General features: G+C 45.8%; 2 protein-coding genes across 2 annotated transcripts in view; one reads left to right on the top strand and one right to left on the bottom strand.

Moving 5' to 3' along the window:
- The first annotated feature begins 1,582 nt into the window (after positions 1 to 1,582).
- Positions 1,583 to 23,691, top strand: LOC123868364 (unconventional myosin-IXa). Its single transcript, XM_045910853.1, is given in 16 exon segments — positions 1,583 to 1,673; positions 15,640 to 15,855; positions 16,212 to 16,411; positions 16,514 to 16,679; positions 16,954 to 17,126; positions 17,203 to 17,402; positions 17,646 to 17,835; positions 18,468 to 18,725; positions 18,797 to 19,033; positions 19,532 to 19,716; positions 20,255 to 20,456; positions 21,065 to 21,322; positions 21,524 to 21,784; positions 22,123 to 22,350; positions 22,683 to 22,859; positions 23,239 to 23,691. Coding segments are annotated over 16 exon segments (3,192 nt in total). The 3' UTR covers positions 23,389 to 23,691.
- LOC123868367 overlaps positions 18,099 to 25,159 on the bottom strand; it is a 47,472-nt gene continuing 40,411 nt past the window's right edge. The window contains exon 5 of the transcript XR_006796635.1: positions 18,099 to 18,109. The gene's annotated coding sequence lies outside the window, so the exon portion shown is untranslated. The remainder of the gene's footprint in view (positions 18,110 to 25,159) is intronic.

The following is a 25,159-nucleotide window of genomic DNA, read 5'->3' as shown; positions in this document are numbered from 1 at the left end:
TGTATAACAACGGTATAACTCTTGTATACTATCTCTATGGTATAACTCGTAAGGAGCGGTTTCGGTTATTGAACACAAAGTATAGTTTATAAACTCTTTATTGTAATTGATTGGTTCTACTGATTCGTAAGTTGAACAAGTGTGACGTTTTGGCGTGTTGTTGTGTTTCAACCGGTAGGTACTTTTATTCGAAAGAAATTCGTCTTGAATTTGATTCGTTGTCTTGAAGCATGGGTCGTTTGTTCAAAAATTATCTGCTTGAGTAAGTTTTACGTTATTATAACATTTCAACAATCTGTTTAAAATCATTTAAAAAAATTCAGGAGTTTAAAAAAAATATATGAGGTTTTTTTCCGAAAAACCTCCATCTGCAGTATTTTCATGAGTGCCTTTTTCTGAAACGAAATGCAAATGCTGATTTCAAAAAGATACTAGGTATGTAACACGCACACACACACGCGCGATCGAGCAGATAATTTTGCAAATGACTACAGAGGGCCGACTCGTGACTAGTGGGTAACGAACTGACGCCGCTTAGTAAGCCTTTCTGAAAAAATGCTGATATGACTAAGAGTCGTACTCTTAGTCATATCAGCATTTTTTATGGTTCCGTACCTCAAAAGGAAAAAGAAACCCTCATAAGATTACTTTGTTGTCTGTGTGTCTCTCTGTCCGGCTGTCCGTCTGCCTATCGTGTTTGTCAAGAAAACCTACAGGGTACTTCCTGTTGGTCTAGAATCATCAAATTTGGTAGGTTTTTAGAACAAATTAAAAAAAAACCGAATCATCCCTCTATATAAATATTGTATTACAATATTATACAGATGAGAAAACTATACAGAACAATCACATTATTTTTATGCACAATAATTTTGATTAATCGCCCAAAATGTTGACAAAAAAATACCGTTCCTCCCTTCTTATCTTAACTTCATTTGAGCAAGCGACTTAAATCCGAGTTCGGTGGAGGTAGAAATGGAAGAGTTTCACTCGAGTTCACCTGTATCATGTACCTACCTACAATAATTAGGCAGCACAGGCAGGCACAGATTTCTCTGTGAGTAGAGTTCCGAAGACATCTCATCGGTTGGCGTGTGTGCGAGTAATTGATCGCTCGCAGCGATCGCGCCGACGACGCGACGTGCGGCGGACGGTGCGCGCTCGGGAAGTGGTACCTGCGTCCTCAATAGCGCAGGTGCGGGCGCGGAGCTTTCGGCGCTAGAGCTTAAACAAACCAGTCTCTCCGCCCCCGCCGCCGCCGCCGCCCGCCCCCCACCGCCCCCACCGCCGCCGCCGCCGCACGCGCTGCTCACTCGGTGCCGAGCTCGCTGTGAAGGAATTCCTGAGTGCCTATGCGAGCAACGTTACAACAGAATGGGTAGAGTCGTTGTGTTTAGTTTATAATTCGCGCGAGTGCAGTCGTTTACTTTTTTGCTGAAGTAAACGTTGAAAGTTGAGTTTTCGGTTCCCGCGAAGTGATCGTGCCGGTGCCGGTGCCGGGGGCCGGGGACAGTCCGCGGAGAGCCGCGCGCGAGAGAGGCCGCCTGTGCGAGAGTGCGGAGGATGCGAGCGCGCGCCCGCCATGGCCACGCTCGGCCTGTCCAAGGTGTTCATCCTCGACAAGTACTTCACCGAGCTGCAGAAGTTCTGGGAGACGGAGAAGAAGCTGCAAGGTGAGCGACCCCCGCCGGTCTGCCGTTATCGCGGGCTGCCGACTCGAAGGCTTTCACTCGTGAATACTGAGCACTATTTATAAAAGTCCTCCGTCATTCCGGTCCGAGGCCGGCGCGGGAGCCGTGCTCGCTTTTTGTGGTGGTTCGTTTTTAGATGGAATTGTGATGTTGAGTCACGAGAGGTTCGAGACGAGCGAGAGCCGGGCGGAGGTCGCGCGTCGCCCGCACTCCGAGTCGCGCTGTCGGTACGGAGACCTTTTTTTGTGTGACGAGACAATAATAGGGAGATTATTGGCTCCCTAATGTTTCTGATGAAATTTCGAACGTGGGCCAACCGTTTTGTCACTGAAAGTAGGCTTAAAATTACTCGTTTTTTTCTTCTTTGTAATGGGAAAGCTTTTTGTAATATTATCGATAAAGCTCACTGATTACGGCCCAAAGCAATCTTATATGGGCTGATTGAGTTTTATATGCTTATGAGTGAAGTGATGCAGAGTGAACGTGGCTTGCGCAAGCTCCCGCCTCTTTCCCTCGACTCAGTGGAAACTGGTCGGCTGGATAGTAATGTCTCATAACAATAGTTAGGTATCTAGGCGTCTCTGCGGCGCGCGAGAGATCGGGAGGCTGCGCCGCCGCCGGCGAGTAACGGCGCCGCTACGCGGTGCGCGAGACTGAGGGGGTGAGGTTCTCGGTGCGGCGCGGGGGGTGGGTTAGACCCTTCGGAGCGCAGGCTCTTCTGTCAGTTGGCAAGTTGAGCTGAGGAAAATACAACAATTTAGTGTGAAATAACACAACTAAAGCAGTTAACTTTATATTTGGGTAATAAAATTGGCACAGAAAGTGCTTACATGGGAAGTGACGATCTTATTAAAGCTCTATCGGAGGCTATCAAAGTTCTTATAAGACCCTATGCCCCAGTGAATGCCAGAACTTCTGTGCTTCAATTAGGTATATCTTGATAATTATTTGGTCACCGTTTCTACCGTCACCCGGACGTGGACTCCGCCACAGCCTCGGGGGCGTACGGACTAACTAGGCCAACCAATCCACACCACCCAACGTCATCCTAAGCCGTGGTCTGACCCTCGCAGGAGGCGCCCTTAGGAGGACGTTGCCCTCCGACCTCTCTAATTATTTGCTCGAACTCTAGGGCTCATCCCCAGGCGGGGCTCAGCAGCCCGTCCGGCAACACTGCAGAGGTCAGTAGGGTCTACGCAACATAGTCAATCCCACACAAAAAAGTCATCGTTTCAATCGATAAGACGTCCACTGCTGAGCAAATATCTCTTGCAAGGAACACCTCAGAACACGATTGATTCTGTGCTGCTTGTGTCGGCTACCAACGAGCCAGCGAGTAGCTACTCACTTGAGGTTATTTACAAATAGAAAGATTTTGTATTAAAATAAACTTTTGCAAATATGTAAGTCACCCTGAAAGGTGTAGTCCCGTTGGCCCCATTGACCGTGTCCCCATTAATGGAGCCAGCGGGATAAGAATAAAATTATTAAAAATCAGTCCCGTTGTCCCCATTATCTATTCCTGTTCAACGGGAACTGCGGTATTTGAATAATATTGTTAAAAACTCTTCGTTCTTCCCGTACTCTGGCCCCGTTGGCAGTACCCGAGGGTCAACATTATTATTTAATTAAACTAAGTAGGTAGGTACATATACACAGTTTTTTAGTGTATAATCGTAAGCATGAAGGTGATTAACTGTAGCGAAGGAGTATATTTAGCCCTAAATAGGTAACCAAACATATCTGGTCAACTCTATGAACACTATGAATATACCTATTCCAAACCACTGGTCAACTATAATTGGAAAATGTTGATTGAAATCTTCAATTTTATATTTTGCAGGAATATAATCGAAGAGAGTTGATGAATGATTAGTAATAACAACAAAAAAAGTAAACTAACGATTGCTCTTACCAGTATTTGATCACATACTAATTTACTAGTAATTCACAATAGTAGAGTCTCGAAGATATAAAGTGGCAACCTAGATCTAAAAAACCTATAAAATATAATATGTATTGTATCTATAAAATTGACTATGTGATCAAATACTGGTAAGAGCAATCGTTAGTTTACTTTTTTTGTTGTTATTACTAATCATTCATCAACTCTCTTCGATTATATTCCTGCAAAATATAAAATTGAAGATTTCAATCAACATTTTCCAATTATAGGTGACCAGTGGTTTGGAATAGGTATATTCATAGTGTTAATGGAGTTGACCAGATATGTTTGGTTACCTATTTAGGGCTAAATATACTCCTTCGCTACAGTTAATCACCTTCATGCTTACGATTATACACTAAAAAACTGTGTATATGTACCTACCTACTTAGTTTAATTAAATAATAATGTTGACCCTCGGGTACTGCCAACGGGGCCAGAGTACGGGAAGAACGAAGAGTTTTTAACAATATTATTCAAATACCGCAGTCCCCGTTGAACAGGAATAGATAATGGGGGCAACGGGAATGATTTTTAATAATTTTATTCTTATTCCGCTGGCCCCATTAATGGGGACACGGTTAATGGGGCCAACGGGACTACACCTAGATTGGACGGTAAAAGTCTATCACAATTAACACAATATATTCCACGTATGAATCTTATAGAAGTAGAAGATCATCCATGCGTTCATTTTAAATATAGGTAGGACTCGGTGATAGTAACGATGGGTGATTGCTGCAAAAAAGGAATCGAATGAATCTAACAATTAAAAAATCGAATGTCGATTTATTCGTCATCGTAAAAAGTAATCGAATAAAAATCGACAATCGATTATTAACTCTACAAATGCGGGACAAGTGTGGAACGAACAAACCGATGCGCAATAGGGTATTTTACTCTAATTTTTTTATTACTTTATTATAAACTAGGATAAAAATAATGACGTAAACTGAAAAAACTAATTAAATCAATCAAATAACAAAAAATTTATAAGCATTTAAATATTTCAGATTAGACAGAGATAGTGATAATAGCATTGTGACGTCACTCCGTGCTAATGCCGTAGTAGCTTCTTGCGGTTTCATACAAATTTTCGTTTTGCGAAAAAGCGATAGAAGACCCTCCCACTCCAAAATTAGAATGCCTGTAACTTTGTAAATCTTTGTTGGATTTTAATATTTTTTTTCGTCATTATTTTTATCCTAGTTTGTAATAAAGTTATAATATTTATCAAATTCAAAAGTAGGCAAATACCCAATTGTATTTGATTTTCGATTCATTCGTCCCAGACTCAACAACGATTAAACAATCGAAAATAATTGATTGTTTTCGATTGCTCAGTCATGGGATGGAATTATTATCGAAAAATAACAACAATCGAATAGTTCGATTGTTATTCGAATGAATCGCCCATCGCTACATGATAGGTCTGCAAGCAAAGCTCGGACAATTTCCCGCCTCGCATGTGTGCGTGGTGCGTGTGGCTGCAATTACGCGGGCTCGCGGCGCACGCGCTGTTTTTGTTGCCCTCCCCCCGCGCCCCGCGCCCCGCACCCGCCCGCCCGGCATTATGTAAAGCGACGCCAGGCCCCAGCCTCGCGAGGAGAATGGAAACAAACACAGTGTAGTCATTGAGCACGCGGCAGTTTCCCGCGCCAATGGAGATATCTCGTGTCATAGATCAGTGGCTCATGCGGCGACGCCTGGACGAGTTATTTATTGCTTCACAACTACATATATAGCGAGGGACTGCCAGGAAAAAATAATTGAATCTCGCCGCACGCCAATGATATGAAAGAAAATGTAATCCTTATACTGCACGCATTTATATAATTAAACTAGATGATGCCCGCGACTTCGTCCGCGTAGATTTAGGTTTTTCGAAATCCCGTGGGAACTCTTTGATTTTCCGGGATAAAAAGTAGCCTATGTGCTAATCCTGGATATTATCTATTTCCATTCCACAGCCAAATCCGTCCAGTAGTTTTTGCGTGAAGGAGTAACAAACATACACACACACACACACACACACACACACACAAACACACACACACACATATAAACTTTCGCCTTTATAATATTAGTATGATACTTAACATAAAAAGCGGGGATTAAGACGCCGAGCTTTTATTTAGAGTTAGGGATTCGAACCTGCTAATGCCTGCCGGGCACGAACCTCTCATTTTTCGGAGTGATGTACGTTTCTAGCAATTAGATATCACTTGCTTTCACAGTGTAGGAAAACATCTTGAGGAAACCTGCATAGCTCAGAGTTCCCCTCTGCCTCCGCATTCGGCCAGCTTCATGGTAGACTTCGTTCTGAGAGGAGACTCGTACCTATAATTTATTTATTTTATAAGCAAAACCAAAGAAAAATAATTGCGCTTAACATACCTAAGTACTTATAACGAATAGCTTAGAAAAGTATATAGATACGTGCAGACTGCAAATGTCTTTTAAATAGTTAAGAAATGTAGTTGTGCAAGCAGCCAGCAACTCCTCGCCCTCTGACCCGGCGCGCGCCGCCGCATGGAACGACTATGTAGGTTTTGCCTGTATTTGCCTTGAGCTAGAATTGCCAAAAATACCTGCAGTAGGTACTTTTCAATTTGTCCTGTGGCAGCTATTCAATATTGTGTTTTAGGGTAATTCGAATTAAAGGTAAATTGGAAATGAATGTTTGTGTGAAAGTCCGTCATTTTAAAAGTTATATGAAAGTTAGTATTTAGGCTATCAGTTAAAAATGAAAAAACCGGCCAAGTGCGAGTCAGACTCACGCACTGAGGGTTCCGTACTCGGGTATTTTTTCCAACATTTTGCACGATAAATAAAAAACTATTATACATAAAAATAAATAAACATCTGTTTTAGGATGTACGAGTTAAGCCCTTTCATGTAATACCCCACTTGGTATAGTTATCTTATTTTGAAAATTTAAACACATTTTTTTTAAATGAAGTAACCACAAATTCGCGATTTTGAGATTTATTCCTGTACTTGTGCTATAAGACCTACCTACCTACCAAATTTCATGATTCTTGGTCAACGGGAAGTACCCTATAGGTTTCTTGACAGACAGACAGACAGTCAGACAACAAAGTGATCCTATAACGGTTCCGTTTTTCATTTTGAGGTGCGGAACCTTAAAAACCGAACGGTGTCTTTTAGAAATAACAATGTTGTGTAATGAATGCCGGGCGAACGGACAGATTGAACATTAATTTCGGCCGTTAGTTGAGACCGGAGTCGTTCGATCTCTCGATCGATTGTTGCATGCGAGAGATGAATGTACGACGCTGCACGGCATTTTCTACGTTTTAAACCCCGACCCAAAAAGAGGGGTGTTATAAGTTTGACGTCACGTGTATCTGTGTATCTGTCTGTGGCATCGTAGCTCCTAAACAAATGAACCGATTTTAATTTAGTTTTTTTTGTTTGAAAGGTGGCTTGATCGAGAGTGTTCTTAGCTATAATCCAAGAAAATCGGTTCAGCCGTTTGAAAGTTATCAGCTCTTTTCTAGTTATTACTGTAACCTTCACTTGTCGGGGGTGTTATAAATTTTTAATTTACACTTGTTGTTCAATGCACCACAGAGAGACTAGGGAGACCACTCAATTGACTTTCAATATTAAAGAAATTTTGCATGAGTCAGGTTAAAAGGCTCTATTGTTTATTTAATAGTTGATGTGCACCTACCCTATAACAATTAATATTGTGTATAGAGAGCCGTACAATTAATGAATTTCTTAGTGACAAAGTTGCGTTGAAACAAGCGGCTGAGCTTTCAGTTGCCCACGAGTTGGCGTACCTAGTTGTATTGTTACATATCATAATTTTTTATGTTTCGAAAAGAGCAACTGCTGAGTTTCTTGTGGGCTCTTCGCAGTAGAATTTTCATTCCGAACCGGTGGTAGAGTCACAGTCACAGTCACGTAGTGTAATCTGACACTATTCCTACATGAATAAACTAATTATTTTGATCTTGAAACAAACTGTTGCTTCTAGACGCTTCAGATTTTGCATGTATAGAATAGAATAGAATATTTATTCGCTGATTCGATACCCATTAAACATGACAAATATTTACAAAAATAACGCCTTTAAATCTAAACTAACCAGTATCTTATACAGTATCGTGCCAACGAAAAGTTGTTTTTTTTGTTGTAATATAGATGAGGATCTACACTCCAAACAATAACTTCTATTTCCTACCTAGTGAGGACTAGGAAAAAGATACTAGAAATTATATTCAAGCAAAGCCGGGGTGGGTCATTAGTTATGACATAGCAATAAAAAAGCAGTAAATAACTGATTTTTCCCATTACACAGTGTGGCATTTACAAAGAATGATGTAGTAGTGGTGTGAGTGAAGAGCGCACATCACGTGACGCAGCAACATTCCAGCGGAGGAGAAGACTTCAACGCGCACGCGACGCGCCGCATTCCTTACAAATTATAACTCCATTTGAACTTATAGCTGGCTTTACTAGCTTCGGGGTCCAGGGTTCGATCCTGGGCACAGGTGTCTAACTTTTCGGGACAATGTGCGTTTTAAGCAATTAAATATCTCTTGCTTTATCGATGAAGGAAAACATCGTGACAAAGCCCGCCTGCCTGACAGTTCTCCATAGAGGGCTCTCTCCATCACTCGTTTCATACAATCGTAGTTCCAATTTCATGTCCATGAAATTTTGCAGTCATATTCTAGAAACTAATATCTATGTCTGGTTTTCCAGATTTCTGTTAAAATATTCGGTTTCAAAGTTACGCGGTCTTTTAAAAGCCCCTGTAATTTTAAAACTACATATTTTTAGAAAAATCTAAAACACCACAGACACAGATATTAGTTTCTAGAATATGTCTGCAAAATTTCATGGACTTTGGTTGCTTAATATTCAAATGAAATTGGAACTACGATTGTATGAAACGAGTGACGGAGAGAGCCCTGTTAAAAGCGTGTGAAGCCTGCCAATCCGTGCGACTACGTCAATCTCTTTCCATTTGAAGAGGAGAGCCGTTGCTTAGTGGTAGCTGGAGATGTGATGATGACAGTCCAAGACCTGCAACCTAAGCTTTCAGGTTTATTTGAGTGTTGGACAGGATCAGGTTTTCGACCGAGATGGGTACAGGTACAGGTAGATTCTCGTAGAGGCGAACTCAGGTATGGCAATATTAATCAAACCGGCTGTTACTTCAGTAAGTTCACATTTTCTGTCAGGCTCATAAAAAATACGGGTGTTATCAAATGGATCCGGTTTAGCGGTGCTTTCAATGTTTATGTCAATTTTTAGGGGTGCGTACCTCAAAAGGAAAAACGGAACCCTTATAGGATTACTTTGTTGTCTGTCTGTCTGTTTGTCCGTCCGTCCGTCGGGTCTGTCAAGAAAACCTTTAGGGTACTTCCCGTTGACCTAGAATCATGAAATTTCGTAGAAGGGTAGGTCTTATAGTACAAGTAAAGAAATAAATCTGAAAACAGTGAATTTGTGGTTACATCATTTAAAAAAAATTATAATGTGTTTCAATTTTCAAAGTAAGATCTGTTACAAGTGGGGTATCATAGAACTTTACCTGTACATTCTAAAACAGGTTTTTATTTATTTTTATGCATAATAGTTTTTGATTTATCGTGCAAAATCTCGGAAAAAATACCTGAGTACGGAACCCTCGCTCGGTGCGCGAGTCTGACTCGCACTTGGCCGGTTTTTTATATGAATGTCGGTTTGCGTAGAAGCCTCTTTCAGTTGACTGTGTTTATTGTAATTAAATGTTATTAATGTGCTAAAAAACTTTGTAATTTCGATGTATAAACTATAGATTGGTAAAATGGATGGTGTAGAGGAGGTTACGCAGGCGATGAAGAAGACACGAGATCGAACTTGTCGGAAACGATTTATATTGATTCACCACTTAATTTAGGTATAATCTTATAGTTTGACACTTCGTAGGCTTCCAGAACGCCCTGTTCCAGCAGTTGTGGATGCAGGAGTTCGTGCCACCTATGAAGGTTGGTAGGTTTCCGGAACGTCCCGTCCCAGCAGATCTGGATGCAGGGGTTCGTGCCACCTATGTCGTTGGTACTACTGAGACTAGCATCCCAATAGGTGTGGATGCAGAGTTCGTAACTCGTTTGAGTACCGAGCGAAGGAATCCGGAACTTACTCGGAATTCATTAGGAATTGATTGGATTGATTTTACAAATATATGCTAGCCGATATATACAACTGACCCACGGTTCATGGTAACGCGAACTATCGGGTAACTAACGCCATCTAGTCTTCGGGTCGAGTACTAAAACGGGTGTTACAATGGTTGTTTTTGTACACCAGCGCAACTTGCTGATGAAGATGATGACGACGAGGACGACGCAAGCATTACTGGACTTGACAATACCCCTGTGCGCGATGGCGAGCCCGTCACCCATAGTACGGGGGCCCTGGATCCAACACACAACCGAGACCTCGAGGCCCAAAGCCAAGAAGGCAGGCCTTAGCCGATAACGGCTTAAAGGACATTACCGGGGAAGTGTTCTTCCCCGCGCCACACCCGGGCAAGGAGGCCACGACTCGAGGCCCGTACCCCCGTCTTGACCTAAGTCAGATGGAGAAGACCCCGCTGCGGTTGTTTTTAGAGTTGTGTACATCCAGAGAACTGACTTAAGTACTTACCTATCTATTTAACTATTTACGTAGCATTAAGAAAGACCTGTACGGTACCTACTACCTACTTAACACTGCAATAAAGGATCTTTTTATTTATTCATTTTATATCCAGAGAAGAAAGCAGCCCCTATAGGATCACTGCGTTGTCAGCTTAGAAATACAAAGATCTCGGCAAGTGAACGTTTCATAGCACAAGAATTCTGTGCGACAAACAGAAACTATATATATTCTGTACTATGAGTACCGTGTGTCGGTGTGACAGCGCCGACGACGCGGACGGTGTGAGGGCGGCCGACGCTCCTCGTGCCGGGTTTCCGCTAACACGGCCAATGCATGTAGCGATTTTTAAGTATTCATTAAAAGGACCAGTTATAATGAGTTAAAGTAGTATTTATCTCATTGAGTCATAAAAACTCAGTGAAAAAAATTAGGAGCCTTCTCTTTTTTTAATTCGTTAACAAATTCAATTTAAGAACGCTACTTATAGTTGGTAGGCGTAAGGATTGTTCATGGATTATATTTATACGTTTATTTCCGATTTCGCCAGTCTGGTTAGATATATTATATGAACCCTACACCTTTGAAAAGAGCAACCGTCGAGTTTCTTGCTGGTTCTTCTCGGTAGGAAAGCTATTCAGAACCAGTGGTAGATGCACTTGACGATTCAAAAGTACCTACTTGTGAAAGTTTCATTGAATAAAAATACTTATTTTGAATTTTGTACAGAGGATGCGTAGTGTTCTCCCGTAAGTCCACGTGTCGACGAGTTGCAGGCTGGTATCGGTCGCCGACCTCCGACCCCGCGCTAAACGAGTTCCGTACGAACATTATGCTCGAATTCAACGACCATCTTGACCTCCAACTACATTTTTAGGAATACTAAACAGTTTGACGCTCCCTCTGACCAAATGTTGCGTAGCGAGGCTCGGGGGTCGAAACCCTGCCGAGCGGGATACTATGGAAACATGAAAATGAAATAAAACCGGTCGAGCGCGAGTCAGACTCTAGGTTTTATCAACTGTTAATTGATGCCATGTGTTAACAAGTCTTCTAGTTATCACTAACCTATGCCCTCGTCGTTTACCTACTACCCAAAAACAACAGTTATATTTTAATAAGAGTGAATAGGCACCTTCTAGGTAAACGCGTCCCATCTTAGACCACATCATCACTTTCCATCAGGTGTGATTGTGGTCAAGCGCTTGCCTATAGTGAATAAAAAAAATACTTTTCAGAAATTCAAAATAGAAAAGGAAAGGTGACTGACTGACTATCAACACAGCTCAAACTCGGGCTGAAATTCGGCGCAGATCGCTATTATCACATAGACATCGGCTATGAAAGGATTATTGAAAATTCAAACCCTGAGGGGGTAAATTAGAGGTTTGAAATGTTTGCAGTCCACGCGGACGAAGTCGCGGGCATAATCTATCGTCGTTAATAAATTAAATGAATTTTTCTTCCTACGCAGCACAATCAGACATATAATAATTCCTACTCCACTGTTGCACACAATGTTAGGTGTGGCGGAGAGCGCGACCGGCAGCGTTGCAGTTTTTGCGCTGCGCGTGCGCGTGCGCGTCGCCTCCGCGCATTAACACGAGCGCTTTTTGCGACACGCGCTGAGATCACTCAGGTCTTAGAGACGCTAGGGGTGTCATCGAGATTTGAGAAGTTAATGAGGAGAAAATCTTCACAGCAGGGCATCGCTCCCTCCGAAAACGGCTGGAACTCTGAACACAGAGATCTGCGTTTCACATTCAAAGCTGACCCATCAAACATATTTTTTAAAACTAAACAGGCATGCGCTTGATGCCATCTATATGCTGTATATTCTGAGGTGGAGTGCGCTTGGCTATCTGAAGGCGTTTTAGTAAACTCTTGTACGGGTTTTCGATAATTAGTATTTCCAGCAAATGCTAGCGACAATGAATCCTATCAGCGCGTGGCACCCCTGCCCTGCCCTGTAGAGTGGAAGCAAGCGAGGGGCGGTTTTTCCTCACGCTGCGCTAGACAACAAGTTCGCTATAAAGGCAGAATACTTGTTAAATGCCGTGTACAGTTCTTATTGAACATGAATTGTTTCGAATAAAAAAGCTGTTATCTCTCAATCCATAGATAACTTACAGTTGAGTCAATGCGTCCGGGCACGTGGCGATGGCGGACGCACATCGCCTATGGATTATTGTTATTAAAATAAATATTGGATACTAATTGTAAGTAGTTGGTAGCTTTATTTTTAGCATTAAGTGTTTTCTGAAATTATGCAAGAAAACTGGAAACAAAACCAATAACTTCATCATTAGTTTATTACGTTATATTGACTTTTTATTTTCTTATTTCTATCTTATTACTGTAATGGTAGCCAAGTTTGTGTTTTTTACTTGAAACGATCAATTATTTGTAAGCTGTGACATTTGTCCTGTTGACCGCAGAGCGCAGCTCGAGCGGGATGCAAATGTTCCTTCACACGTGTATGTGTACCGGCAGCTACTTGTCTCGCACCTCGATAGCTGGGTATGCATATAAGGGCGCGTGATCACGACACGAGCTGCATGTCAGTTTTTGCGTCGCGCGTGGGGCGGTGGCGGTGGGCGACGGGCTGTGCTAACGAGCAATTAACTATACTTTCTCGTGGTTTAACTCTCTTTACAACTAAGTAGTTTTTCAAGGTCGTTTGTTAAAGTGTGCACGGTTATTTAAGATTGACATAAAGAGAGATCTGCTAAACAGTTTACTATAGAGCACCAGAGCACCATGGGCTCGATGAAGCAGTAGTAGGCATATGTAAGCATTTAAGCTAAAGCTTACATTCAAGAGTATAGAAACTTCAAATACTTAGTATTGTAAATTTTTATTAAGCCTTTATTCTACAAATTCTGTGCAGGTATATCTTGTTTAATATATTTAAGTATTTATTAAGGAACACTAACAATATAAGTTCATATTTTACATTATACTATATATGTACTTACAAACTATTACATACACTGATATGTACCTATATCGATGACTAGTGTCTACAGTTAACATTACGAGTAGGTAGGTAAGTATATTATAATAGATAAAATTGACAATAAGCGATAAACATAATTAGATATGAACTAAATAGATATGATATACTGAAGTAATAGTTATTTAAAATATAATTAAATTATTTAAAATAAATATAACAAAATCACTATAGTTATCACTATACAAAGGTTAAGTATTAAACAAACAAATAACAGTTACTTTTTGGATAAAATGATCAGTGAGATTTTTTTTGAAGGCAATAGCCGAGTCATTTAGGTATCTGTGTACCGACATCATTATAGTAAATCTACCTCCTCCTATGTAAAACCGTGATTGTATATACAAGCGAAAAGTTATCGCCATTCATGTTTATCACACGATACAATAACCGTTGCGTAGAAACTTACTCGTAAGTATGTAACAATAGCAGTAAAAGCAATATATTTCATTGTTTTACGCTACGTATATGTGCGCGGCCATCCACCGCGTCACAGCCGTGGGAAACTGCTTCTAAACCAAAGTAAAAGCAAGTACAGTATACTTAATTAAATATTATACCCGCTTAGAACAAACACCTTATACGACTGTAATGATATGTTTATTTTCATTTTAATATGAATAAAAACTGTGTAACCTATATTATATTACCCTACATTTAAGTTTTTCATCGACGCAGGAATAGAACTAGGCAATAGTGCAAGCAGATCAAAGCGTCTGGCGTGAGTGCTACATCTACTATGATGTAGTAGGTATGTAAGCTCCTCGGATAAAAGTAACATGGAGGCGAGACGGTGATAACATTCCTTCGAAGAGAAATCGTTTAATTGACCTCTCGATATGGGCAGCTCGACGCGTTCAGTTTCTAGCTTCCTGAGATTGTACCTACATACAGCTACGCCACAAAAACAACGCTCGAGTGCGAGTCGGACTTTACAAAGGATCCCATACCCATACAATTACCATGTTATTAAGTTTTTTTGTGATGTTACCTAACCACAAATTCACGATTTTGGAATTTTTCCCTTCTTGTGCTAGACATTGCTATCTGTCACATTTCATGATTCTAGGTCAACGGGAAGTACCCTAAATGTTTCGATTTCCTTGACGGGTGTTGACAGACACGACGGAGGCAGACGGACAATTCGTCTTTTCTTTTTGAGGTACGGCATCCTAAAAATAAGTAGCTTCGAATCATTTTGCTTCATAATTAGTGCTGATGTGTACCTAAGCTTTGCGTTTGAACTAGGTCATTATTTTCATCCTTCATGACTATTTCAAAAATGCTTCAAAATGGGTGCGATACACTAAGTAAAATGAAAGTCTCATTCTGACTATTTACCTGGTAGCTCTTTTATTTTGTAGTTACCGTAGTTTGTCATGTTAGAACTTATAACTTTCAGGTTTAATTGTATTATGAAGTAGCCACCTCGCAGTCATGCGTAACTCTTGCATAGTTAAGTACCTACCTAATTATCAAGCATGCAAATAGACATTATATGCAAAAGCGGAACCAGTTATGAGTTGCGCAACGTCCGCGTCGCTGACAAAAGCTCAGCGCAACTTTCACGGTACGCAGGATACAGCAAAGCTGTGTCAAAACATTCCTCGCGCGGCGCGGGCGGCGGCGGGAGGCGTCCTTCGATACTACCAATAAAAAGGTTTTTGACGCGCGCATGCTCCACTTTCCAGCCGGAAACGAGTTTTAATTCGTGCGCCACAAGGTCGGAAATACCACACGCGCCGGGGCCGGAGGCCGCTGCGACCGGTCGCACCCTCCCCCCGCCCCTCGGCCCCGCAGCTCTCGCCGTGCCCTCCGCGGAGCGACACAGGATACTACGGCATACCTTTCTAATAACTATAGTTACGGCACTACGTTATTAGCATTTAAGTTTTGTTAGGTTGCCCTATTATTGATTTGCTAAGCTCGCGTGGTAGAAAGCAATGGCCAATGATTAGGTTCAAGTTACAACGCTAGAAGCCTTTCGCTCGGAAGGAGCTCAAGTTGGATACGTAGCAAACAGAATTTCTGTCAAGATTTTCAGAAGCATGACTTTGTTTAATTTGAGTACTAAAATTGCAAACACCTTACAAAACCATTTTCATTAGGTCAAGAAAGCTAAATGATTAAATAATACGTAGGTATCACTATGTGTTGTGCCCCAGAACTGCGTAATGCGTTGGTTAAACATACACACACACAAGCTCAAAACTTAGTACCTACCTACGTCTGTCTACCTACAGACCTACAGTGAATCTACGAGCAAAATCCCATCCGTCAGTTAATTTGTCATGCGTTACAATAAGAGCATTGTTTGTCGACAGACGCATCTTCGTCGAACGAAGCGGTGCACCTGCAGCGGCGGCTGCTGAGCCTGAGCTCGGAGCTGGTCACCCTCCGCAACCACCTGCACGTGGGCGGCGCACCTGCCGCTCCCGCCGCCGCGCAGCCCGCCGTGCCGCCGCGCGCGCCGCTGCCGCCGCCGCCTGCTCCCGCACCGCCGCTAGCGCCGCACAACCCACCGCCGCCGCCCCCGCCCGGTAAGCCTCTCTCACTAGATACATTATTTCCACCCGACCTCCCAGCCTTCTCCCCCTATTTTCCCCCACCACTCCCTTCATCTACTCTCCTCATCTTTCCCCTCTTCCCCAGTCCCCATTTATCCTCATCTACCCCCTCTCCTCCACCTCCCATCTCATCTCCTTCATATAGCCCACCTCCGCCCAACATTCCCCATCGCCACCCTCCCCACCACCTCCAGGTGCTGTACTACAATATAAATGAATCGCTGAAATGAATCGCCAAGTCAATATTTATGAGACCCGACCTAATAGGTTTCCATTTTACTTACCTAGAATATAATATTATTCAATTTCATTCGTCATCTCAATTCCAGAAGCGCGATGGCGCGGCGGCAGCGGAGCGCCCGCGAGCGCCGCGGCGTGCGCCCCGCCGCCCGCCGGCCCGCCGCCCGCCGCCCCGAGCGCCGCGCCGGCCGGCTCCGACGTGGACGACCTCATTCACCTGCGCGGCCCGCTCACCGAGGACGCCGTGGTGCGCGCGCTGCAGGCACGCTTCTATCATAACAAGTTCTATGTGAGTCGTTCCTTCGTGGCAGAAAAGAACTTTTCCGTTTCTGTATTCCGAGAGAGTACATAGAAAAAGTGAAAACTTAATAGACTACGTGTTTGTATTTAGACGTCGGTGGGGCCGATCCTGATCGCCATGAACGCGTACACGGACGCGGGCAACGCGCTGACGCCGGGCGCGGCGCGCGCGCACCGGCCCGAGCTAGCGCGCCTCGTGCACGACGCCGTGCGCCACCAGGCCGACACCGGCTGCCCACAGGCCATCATCCTCTCAGGTGACACGCGCGTCGCCCCACCAGCTCCTGACCTAGGGTCTGTTATTGTTAACGGTGTGTGCAATCTATCTTGCACACCTGTACCGATGGAAATAAATTCAGATCAGGGCAGAACAAATGTTATTTAACTTAGAAAAATGCAATTCGGAAGCTATGTACCAGATACGCATTTTTTCCGTTTCGTAGAAAATGACTGGACATTTACAATATGGTGCAGCTAATTCTGTGATGAGCTAGAATGCGTCGTGTTAATGCAGGGTCGTTGGTTCCGCAGGCGTGTCGGGGTCGGGCAAGACGCACGCGTCCATGGTGCTGCTGCGGCGGCTGTTCGACGTGGCGGGCGGCGGGCCCGAGACCGACGCCTTCAAGCACCTGGCCGCCGCCTTCACCGTGCTGCGCTCGCTGGGCACGGCCGCCACGCGCGCCAACTCGCACTCCAGCCGCATCGTGAGTGCCCCCCCACGCCACCCGTGCGACCATTGGCCAGGCCGACCTTCGATAACGCAGTGCTTCCTCGCCGCAGGGGCACTTCATCGAGGTGCAGGTGACGGACGGCGCGCTGTACCGCACCAAGATCCACTGCTACTTCCTGGACCAGACGCGCGTGGTGCGGCCGCCGCCCGGCGAGCGCAACTACCACATCTTCTACCAGCTGCTGGCCGGCCTCACGCCCGACGAGCGCTCGCAGCTGCACCTCGACGGATACTCCGCCGCCGATCTGCGGTACGGTACATTTATCGACGCGCACCAAACATTCAACATATGGTTTGAGAGCTGATCAAAGGTCTTGTCGTCTTCCGCGACTCACAAAGGCTACGTTACTTTTTGCTGTGTATTTGTGCAGTGCTGTTACTCAGCAAGAGACATCGCTTTAGCCAGCAACTCCTCATCATAAGTTATAGTTCGTAGATTTCATGTCTAGTCCTAAACACATGACCAAAGATTAAGCATCGAGTGGATGTCTAGATATCTGTCGACGTGCTCGCCGCGCCGCGCCGAGGCGGAGGACGGCGCGCGCTTCCACGCGTGGAAGAGCTGCCTCGGCGTGCTGGGCATCCCCTTCCTCGACGTGCTGCGCGTGCTGGCCGCCGTGCTGCTGCTGGGCAACGTGCACTTCAGCGACAACGCGGACGGCGTCGCCGAGCCCAACGGAGAGGTACGCCGGAGCTGGCGACACTTGGACGATAACGTTGCGTCGGTTTCGTCTTCTGGTTCTAATTTAAGGATCTCTGAAGTACTGTTCCACTCATTCCGAACCAGTGGTAAATTGTTTGACGATTCAAAAGCACTTGTACAAGTTTTTTAGGTGTGTGTTGTTCGAGACTCCAATAAACACCAAAGTTTACTTTTTATTAACGTTTATTTACACTCACACAGTTATTACATAGTTAATATCGAATTACGAAGAGGTTACGAAAGAAAACATTGAACTTGGCGCCATACGCCTAGCGGCGGCGACGCGGCGGTAGCTCTGCTCTGTTGGATGGCTGCCGATGCATTTTTATTCGAACATTTTTCTAATATGCCCCTGCGCACAAACGAGCACATAGCATGATTCACTACAACAAAATCGTGTGCAATGCGGTCGTTTGTACGTTGACAATTTAGTATATTATAAAATTTAGAATTTAAGGTATTATGTATTTATAATTATATATGAATTCATTTTAACATAGTTTCACTACAGTTTATTTGAATAAAAATCTATTCTATTCTATTCTATATAGCTTTTAACAAATAAGAAATCAGTTGTTTTACGTTATTCTCAAACGTGGGCGTGGTGTGCAGGCGGAACTGGTGGCGGCGGGCTCGCTGCTGGGCGTGGGCGCGGCGGCGCTGCTGCGCGGGCTGGGCGCGCGGGGCGGCGCGCGGGCTCGCGGCGCCGGCGTGCGCGCGCCCGCCAGCGCTGCGGGAGCGGGAGCCGCGCGCGACGCGCTGGCCAAGGCGCTGTACTGCCGCACCGTGGCCACCATCGTGCGGCGCGCCAACTCGCTGAAGCGCCTCGGCTCCACGCTCGGCACGCTGTCCTCGGACTCCAACGAGTCGGTGAGTGCCCTGGCCGGCGGGCGCGCTCGGTCGGCCTCGCGACTCGACGATCAGCCCCGGTGTCTGCGCAGGTGCACCAGGACGCGGCATCGCGGCGCGCGTCGACGGCAGGCAGCGGCGCGCGCGGGCGCGCGGGCGCGCGCTCCATGGCGGCGCTGAACGACGCGGTGCGGCACGCCACGGACGGCTTCGTGGGCATCCTGGACATGTTCGGCTTCGAGGACGCGGCGCCGAGCCGCCTGGAGCACCTGTGCGCCAACCTGTGCGCCGAGACCATGCAGCACTTCTACAACACGCACGTCTTTAAGGTAATAGTGCCATTCTGGTTTTTAATAAAATCCCTCCCTCTAGGCATTATCTATCAAAATTTTGATGACTATCTCCTTCACCAAACCAATTTTGTATCAAAATTGTAGACCGCTATGCATCGGTATCGATGAAGATCTTGTAAGGGCCAGCCTTACCATACGAAATAACTCTAAACTAGAGGCCTGATCATCAGGTTTGATGACATGTACAACAGTCGACCGACTTGGGGGGTTTGGATCTTTGACTCGGGGGTTCGGGATCCCTACGATCAAGTGGAAAAATAAATTACCCTAGAATAATTCTAAGCGCCTAGAACATGCCTCGTGCAACCGAATAATCTCAGTAAGAATCCACCTTCGTGAATGGTGTTTTTGAATAATATGCTATGTAAGTAAGTGTTATAATATGAGGGGCAGCATCTGATGTGGCAACGTTGGATTGCTAGGCTTCGCAAGCCATTGTGGTGTAGCGTATTGAAGGCGGAGTTGTGCCCGCAGTCGTCGCTGGAGTCGTGCCGCGAGGAGGGCGTGGCGGGCGCGCTGGAGGTGGAGTACGTGGACAACGTGCCGTGCATCGACCTGGTGTCGTCGCTGCGCACCGGCCTGCTCGCCACGCTGGACGCCGAGTGCGCGGCGCGCGGCTCGCCCGACCAGTACGTGGCGCGCGTGCGCACGCTGCACAGGTGACCGCCACTGCTGCTATTCCGTAGCTCCGACAGAAGGCTCCTCTCTCACAACTCAGCGCCAGCAAGCTCGCCCGGACACTCGGGCCCATGATCTCGGTTACTGCGGTAGCTCCGTGTCATACTGTTCTTGACTCCCTACAATTCATTACCTCTGTCTGTCTCTTTTATCATTCTTCGCTTTCTTTGGTAAACGCAGATTAGTCCGAATCCTCTCTCAAACCTCTACAGGTCCGCGATTACGGTCCCAAACAGTTCCGTCCACTAATGCATGAACTCGAGTAGCTTTCCGATTTTTTTCTCCCAAAGCGACGAGGTCCCGATATTGATACCCGTACACTGGACTCTTATCCTCACAAATGACCCCGTCCGAAAATGCGCACAGGAGGTCCTCGTATATCGAACACTTTCAAAGGACATGGCGAAGGTCTTTTTCCGTAGAAAATGCGCAGCGCTGGATATCGGATGCCCCGGCGGAAATGGACAACGGGGGGTCTGCTTGGTATATCTTGAGGTCTGACAGCAGTGTTCCCGGCAGGGGCCACCCGCGGCTGGCGGAGGCGCGGCCGGCGCACGCGCGGCGCTTCGCCGTGCGCCACTACGCGGGCGAGGTGACGTACGACGCGGCCGACTTCCTGGACGCCAACCGCGACGCCGTGCCCGACGAGCTGCTGGCCGCCTTCGACACGCGCGCCTGCGACTTCGGCTTCGCCACGCACCTCTTCGGCGCCGAGCTCAAGGTTACTATATGCTTTACACTCAGTATTATCGGGGAAACTCTCAGACGTGCGGGTTTCCTAACTATATATTCCATCATATACTTATGCGAGCCAAAATAATTTGCCGATCGGGAATTGTGGTAAATTAGGTACTTAATGAGTCCTTTGTTGACACAAATATTTTAAGTAACAAATACACAAGTATTTGCCTAAAATAGACTAAGAACTCATGTACTTAATATATTAAGCTGTATGTTTTCCTAAATAAAAAAATCACAGTTGAAGCAGCTGATATTTGATTGCTTAAAACTAACTATGAAAAGTTAGAGTTATTTGCTCTGAATCGAACACCTGATCCACCGAATAGGAAGCCGACGTTTTATTAGATTTTTTATTTATTTATTTAGTAATAGACTTAATTTAAAGACAAACATTTTTCACCATTTTTTATAGACCAAAGCACTAGATAAAAAACAGACTGGTGTTTGGAATTTTGCAGCCCAAATAGACCGTAGTCTGTGCTAGGGCTGACAAAAAGAAAAAAAGATTAAAAGATTAAGATAGATTACCACTACTTTAAAAAAAATTGAAGATACCAGAATATAAGTTTAGGGTTGGCACTATGGCAGGCTCTGGCGGCGGCGGGCGGGCCAGCCGGCGCGCAGTTCCGCGCGTCGCCGACGGCGGGCGGCGCGGCGGCGGCGGGCGCGCTGGGCGCGGCGGCGGCGGCGCCCGCGCCCGCCTCCACGCTGACGCAGGACTTCCACACGCGCCTCGACAACCTGCTGCGCACGCTGGTGCACGCGCGCCCGCACTTCGTGCGCTGCCTGCGCGCCAACGCCGCCGAGACGCCCATGCTCTTCGACCGCGCCACCGTCGCGCGACAGGTGCGCTCACAACATCTATCTGCGTCATCTGCCACACCTTTTATTTCACGGAGAGGCTATTCAAGTGTTTTTGGACGTTTGATGTCTGAATATTTATAATTTAGAGTATCATCATTTGTAAAATAGTTTCTTCTGTTTTTTACATTATTATCTATCGTAATTCTGCGGCGTGTGAGTACATCGTGCGGTGTGCTGCGGCAGGTGCGCGCGCTGCAGATCCTGGAGACGGTGCAGCTGATGGCGAGCGGCTACCCGCACCGCATGCGCTTCCGGGCATTCAGCGGCCGCTACCGCGCGCTGTGGCGCGGCGCCGGCGCGGCCGAGCGCGAGTCGGGCGCGGCGTGCGCGCGCGTGCTTCGCTCCGTGGCCGCCGCCGCCGCGCCGCCCGCACCCGCCTCGCCCGCCGCCGTGCGCTGGGCGCTAGGCAAGCGACACGTCTTCCTCAGCGAGGGCATGCGACAGGTACAGCACCGCAACCAGCTCGCCATCGGTTCACTTCGAGACCGAGATCTCGCAGAAACCGAACACCTCCTGACGTGGAACTGATGGGCATTGAACGCTCGCTCCGCCGTCAATGTTTATTTTTTATTTATTTTTGATATTACGCAAACCTCTTGTCAGTCCTAATCGTCAGGTTACCACCCAGTGCCCCTTCTATGGACAGCGATCGCGAGAATCACAAATTGAATGGATGTATTTACTAAAGCAAAACAATACAAAAATCCCTGTAACATGGCGGTTTGCCATGTAAAGATTAGAATTGCAGCACTTGTATTACCCACTATGGCCATCCCCGCCAGGTGTTGGAGCGCATGCGGCGCGCACGCAGACAGGCGGCGGCGGAATGCATCCAGGCGGCGTGGCGCGAGCACCGCGCGCGCGCACGCGGCGCCGCGTCGCCGGGCCGGCCCGCGCCGCCCGCGCGCCGCCGCCCCGCGCCGCTGGCCGGCACGCCGCCGCCCGAGCCTCCAGACAAGTGCGACCCGCAGCTCGTCAAGCGTACCTGCTCTCTCTTCGGACTCGATCTGGTGAGCTCAATCGTTCTGGCGTTCACGCCACCACCACCACCAGATTCATCTGGTACCAGACATTTTATCCTAAATCTGCCTATGTTATTCTTCAGTAGCCCGAGTCATACCAGTCGCCATACAAATAGGCTGACGTCCGAGATGTCTTCGATATAGTGTGGGGTCAGTTGAGTTTGAGGGTCTGGGATTTCTCGTTAAAGCTTCAATAGGGAAGTGTAGTAGTTTAGAACCAGCTCTATGAAGAGCATAGTTGCAGGACAGTAACTATTTCGAGTATTAGGTGAGGTCGGCGATGAAAGTAGGGATATTGAGTGATGCGGTTGGTTCGGCAGGAGCGTCCGCCGCCGCTGCCACCGTCGCGCGCGTACACGGTGTCCAACGGCGTGAAGCTGGGCTACCCGCAGCAGCGCTGCGTGGCGGCCGACTGGGCCGACGGCGCCGTGCAGCTGCGCGTCGGCGACACCGTGCTGGCGCTGGGCGCCGCGCGCCGCGGTCACGTCACCGTGCAGGTAGGGCCCCGCGCAGAGTGCCTCAGCTCACCGGCCACGGCCTGGCCCGATGTGCGTACCACAAGTCCATCCGTGAAATGCTTCTCCACTTTCACATTTGTCCACGTCACGATTTTTACTGTCAGTCCATCGATCGAATAAGTAGATGATCAAGCGACTCACTCTTCATTTGGCCTCGCACGGTATACTCAAGCAAATCTTTACTTTTGAAGTCGCGGTATATAATTGGTATATACTTGTCTACGTACATCGGCGCAGTCGGAACTGTTGAACTTTTCCCCTGGTCGTAACTCATAAGTGCCTTGGTAAATTAATTAGCCCCGAGTAGAAAAAGAACACTGAATGGGCTTCTTTTAATCCGGACGGCTGTTCCCCGCAGGTGTGCGGGCGCACGGTGCCCGTGCCGCACGCGGTGCTGGCGCCGCCGCGCGCGCCGCGCCCCGCGCCGCCGCCGCCCCCCGCGCCCGCCTGACCGCCGGCGCCGGCTGATCACGCCACAACAAATACTCCTCCTATACGAAGCTCCTAAATAATTACCACAGTTATATCTAACTCTGTATTATCTATGTCTAACTCTCACCAAGTTGGTACAATTCGAGCGTTGAAACACTTGAGCGTCAACGTAAATTGGAACTCTGCTGCCTTGTCGTAAGGCTTAAATTCGTTCATATCTGTACAGCCAGCGCTCCAAGCGGGGAAACATTGTAAAATTAAAATCAGTAGTACTAGAGTTTCGGCTTTAAACCAAGGATGTTTAAGTCCATTTTTCTCTGACATTATTACGTTTTCCACGCTTAAATTCTATCAACGTTGTTGGTGAAATGTAAAATCTAATACTTCTCTTCTTCTTCTCTCTGGGCTGGTTTCCGCACTTAAACGTTTCCGTCTGTTGTGCGTGCGTTGCCCCTCCCCGCCGAAGTCTTCACTCCAGCCATCCAAGCTCGCTCCAGAAGCCAAGTAGACCGCCCAGGTTGCCGAGGACTAAATCTAATACTAACAGAACGTATTTATCTACGTCAATTTTTTCATTTTTTTTTTAAATATAAAATCTTTACCTACCTCTGTTGCAAATTGATCCATATGTAAATGAATAAATTTAATCTGAGCAGGTTCAACTCGGAGGAAACGTCGTTCGATGTAGTCGAACTATAAAATTGTGCCAAAATAAAATAGACTTGTTTGACATGGATGTTGCTTTAGCGTTGTACTCGTGCTATTAAGTACCTACCTATGTTGGACATTGGACACGTAGCTACGATGGTGCCTTACCCTAGAGTCAGTGTAAATAGTAGAGTAAGTATTTATGTAGCTCGCCGCTCGCCCGGCGCGGCGTCGGGAGCGTCGAGCAGTATTGCTTTAGAATGTAAGGAACAGCGGAGAGCCGGTGGGGTTGCGCTTGATGAAGCTGACAGGTTACGAGGAGCTGGCGAACAGAACGGTGTAGTTGTACAAAATTAAATTTTACAGTAGCAAAAAGCTGAAAGAAAGCTATTGAAACTTTGCTGTAATTATGACGTTTTCATCGAAATCACTTCAAACTCAATTTTAGCACTGTTTTGCTTAAAAATAAGTTTAGATTTGTATTCAGGGGACCAATAACGTCTGATTTAAAAAAAAGTATTTTGATAAGAAGTGTAATTACACCGTTTTGTTCGCTCCTGAACCTACTTTGGGAAAAGGCGCGGTTTTGATAGGTAGTTTTTGGTACTCTTCATCCAACTAAAAGTTTACTTTGCCTAAGTTAAAACTAAAAACTTTCATAATTCATCAAGTGCTTCTCAAAAGCCCACATAATTATCGATCTAGCTGTAGTAGTGTAGTACCTTTAGTATGTACCTATTTATTACAAACGTTTTAATTCTGATGCAATAAGTGTAAATACCGTTCCTTATTATTGAGGTAAAATACAAACTCTGGTGTTGTGAAACCATGGTGCCTTTTATATTCAGTGTTTTGTACTTACCGTAAAGTGACGAGAAATTATAACTGTTACCATATCACTTATCTACCAATATTTTGCGTTTTGAGACATGGTTGTAAGGTTTAATTTATTGTATAGGTTCTGCGTCGTTCTGTCGCCGTACACAAGACATCTTCCAAGTATTTTAGCGATTTTTTACATGTATTTTATTTAATTCCTTAGATTTGATAAGAAATTAAAGAGAATTAAGACTCTCAAGGGGATATTAGCCAAGAATATCGTTTAAATATTTTTTAATAATTAATCTATTTAGAAGTTGTAACCGTCTCTTTAACTACTTGTAAATACTGTTATTCACAGATAGTTGGATTCAATCTGT

The sequence above is a fragment of the Maniola jurtina genome, chromosome 9 (genome assembly GCF_905333055.1).
Source record: "Maniola jurtina chromosome 9, ilManJurt1.1, whole genome shotgun sequence".
Lineage (NCBI taxonomy): Eukaryota > Metazoa > Arthropoda > Insecta > Lepidoptera > Nymphalidae > Maniola > Maniola jurtina.
The sequence above is the reverse complement of the archived record's forward strand: the minus strand, read 5'-3'. Positions and strand labels throughout refer to the sequence as shown.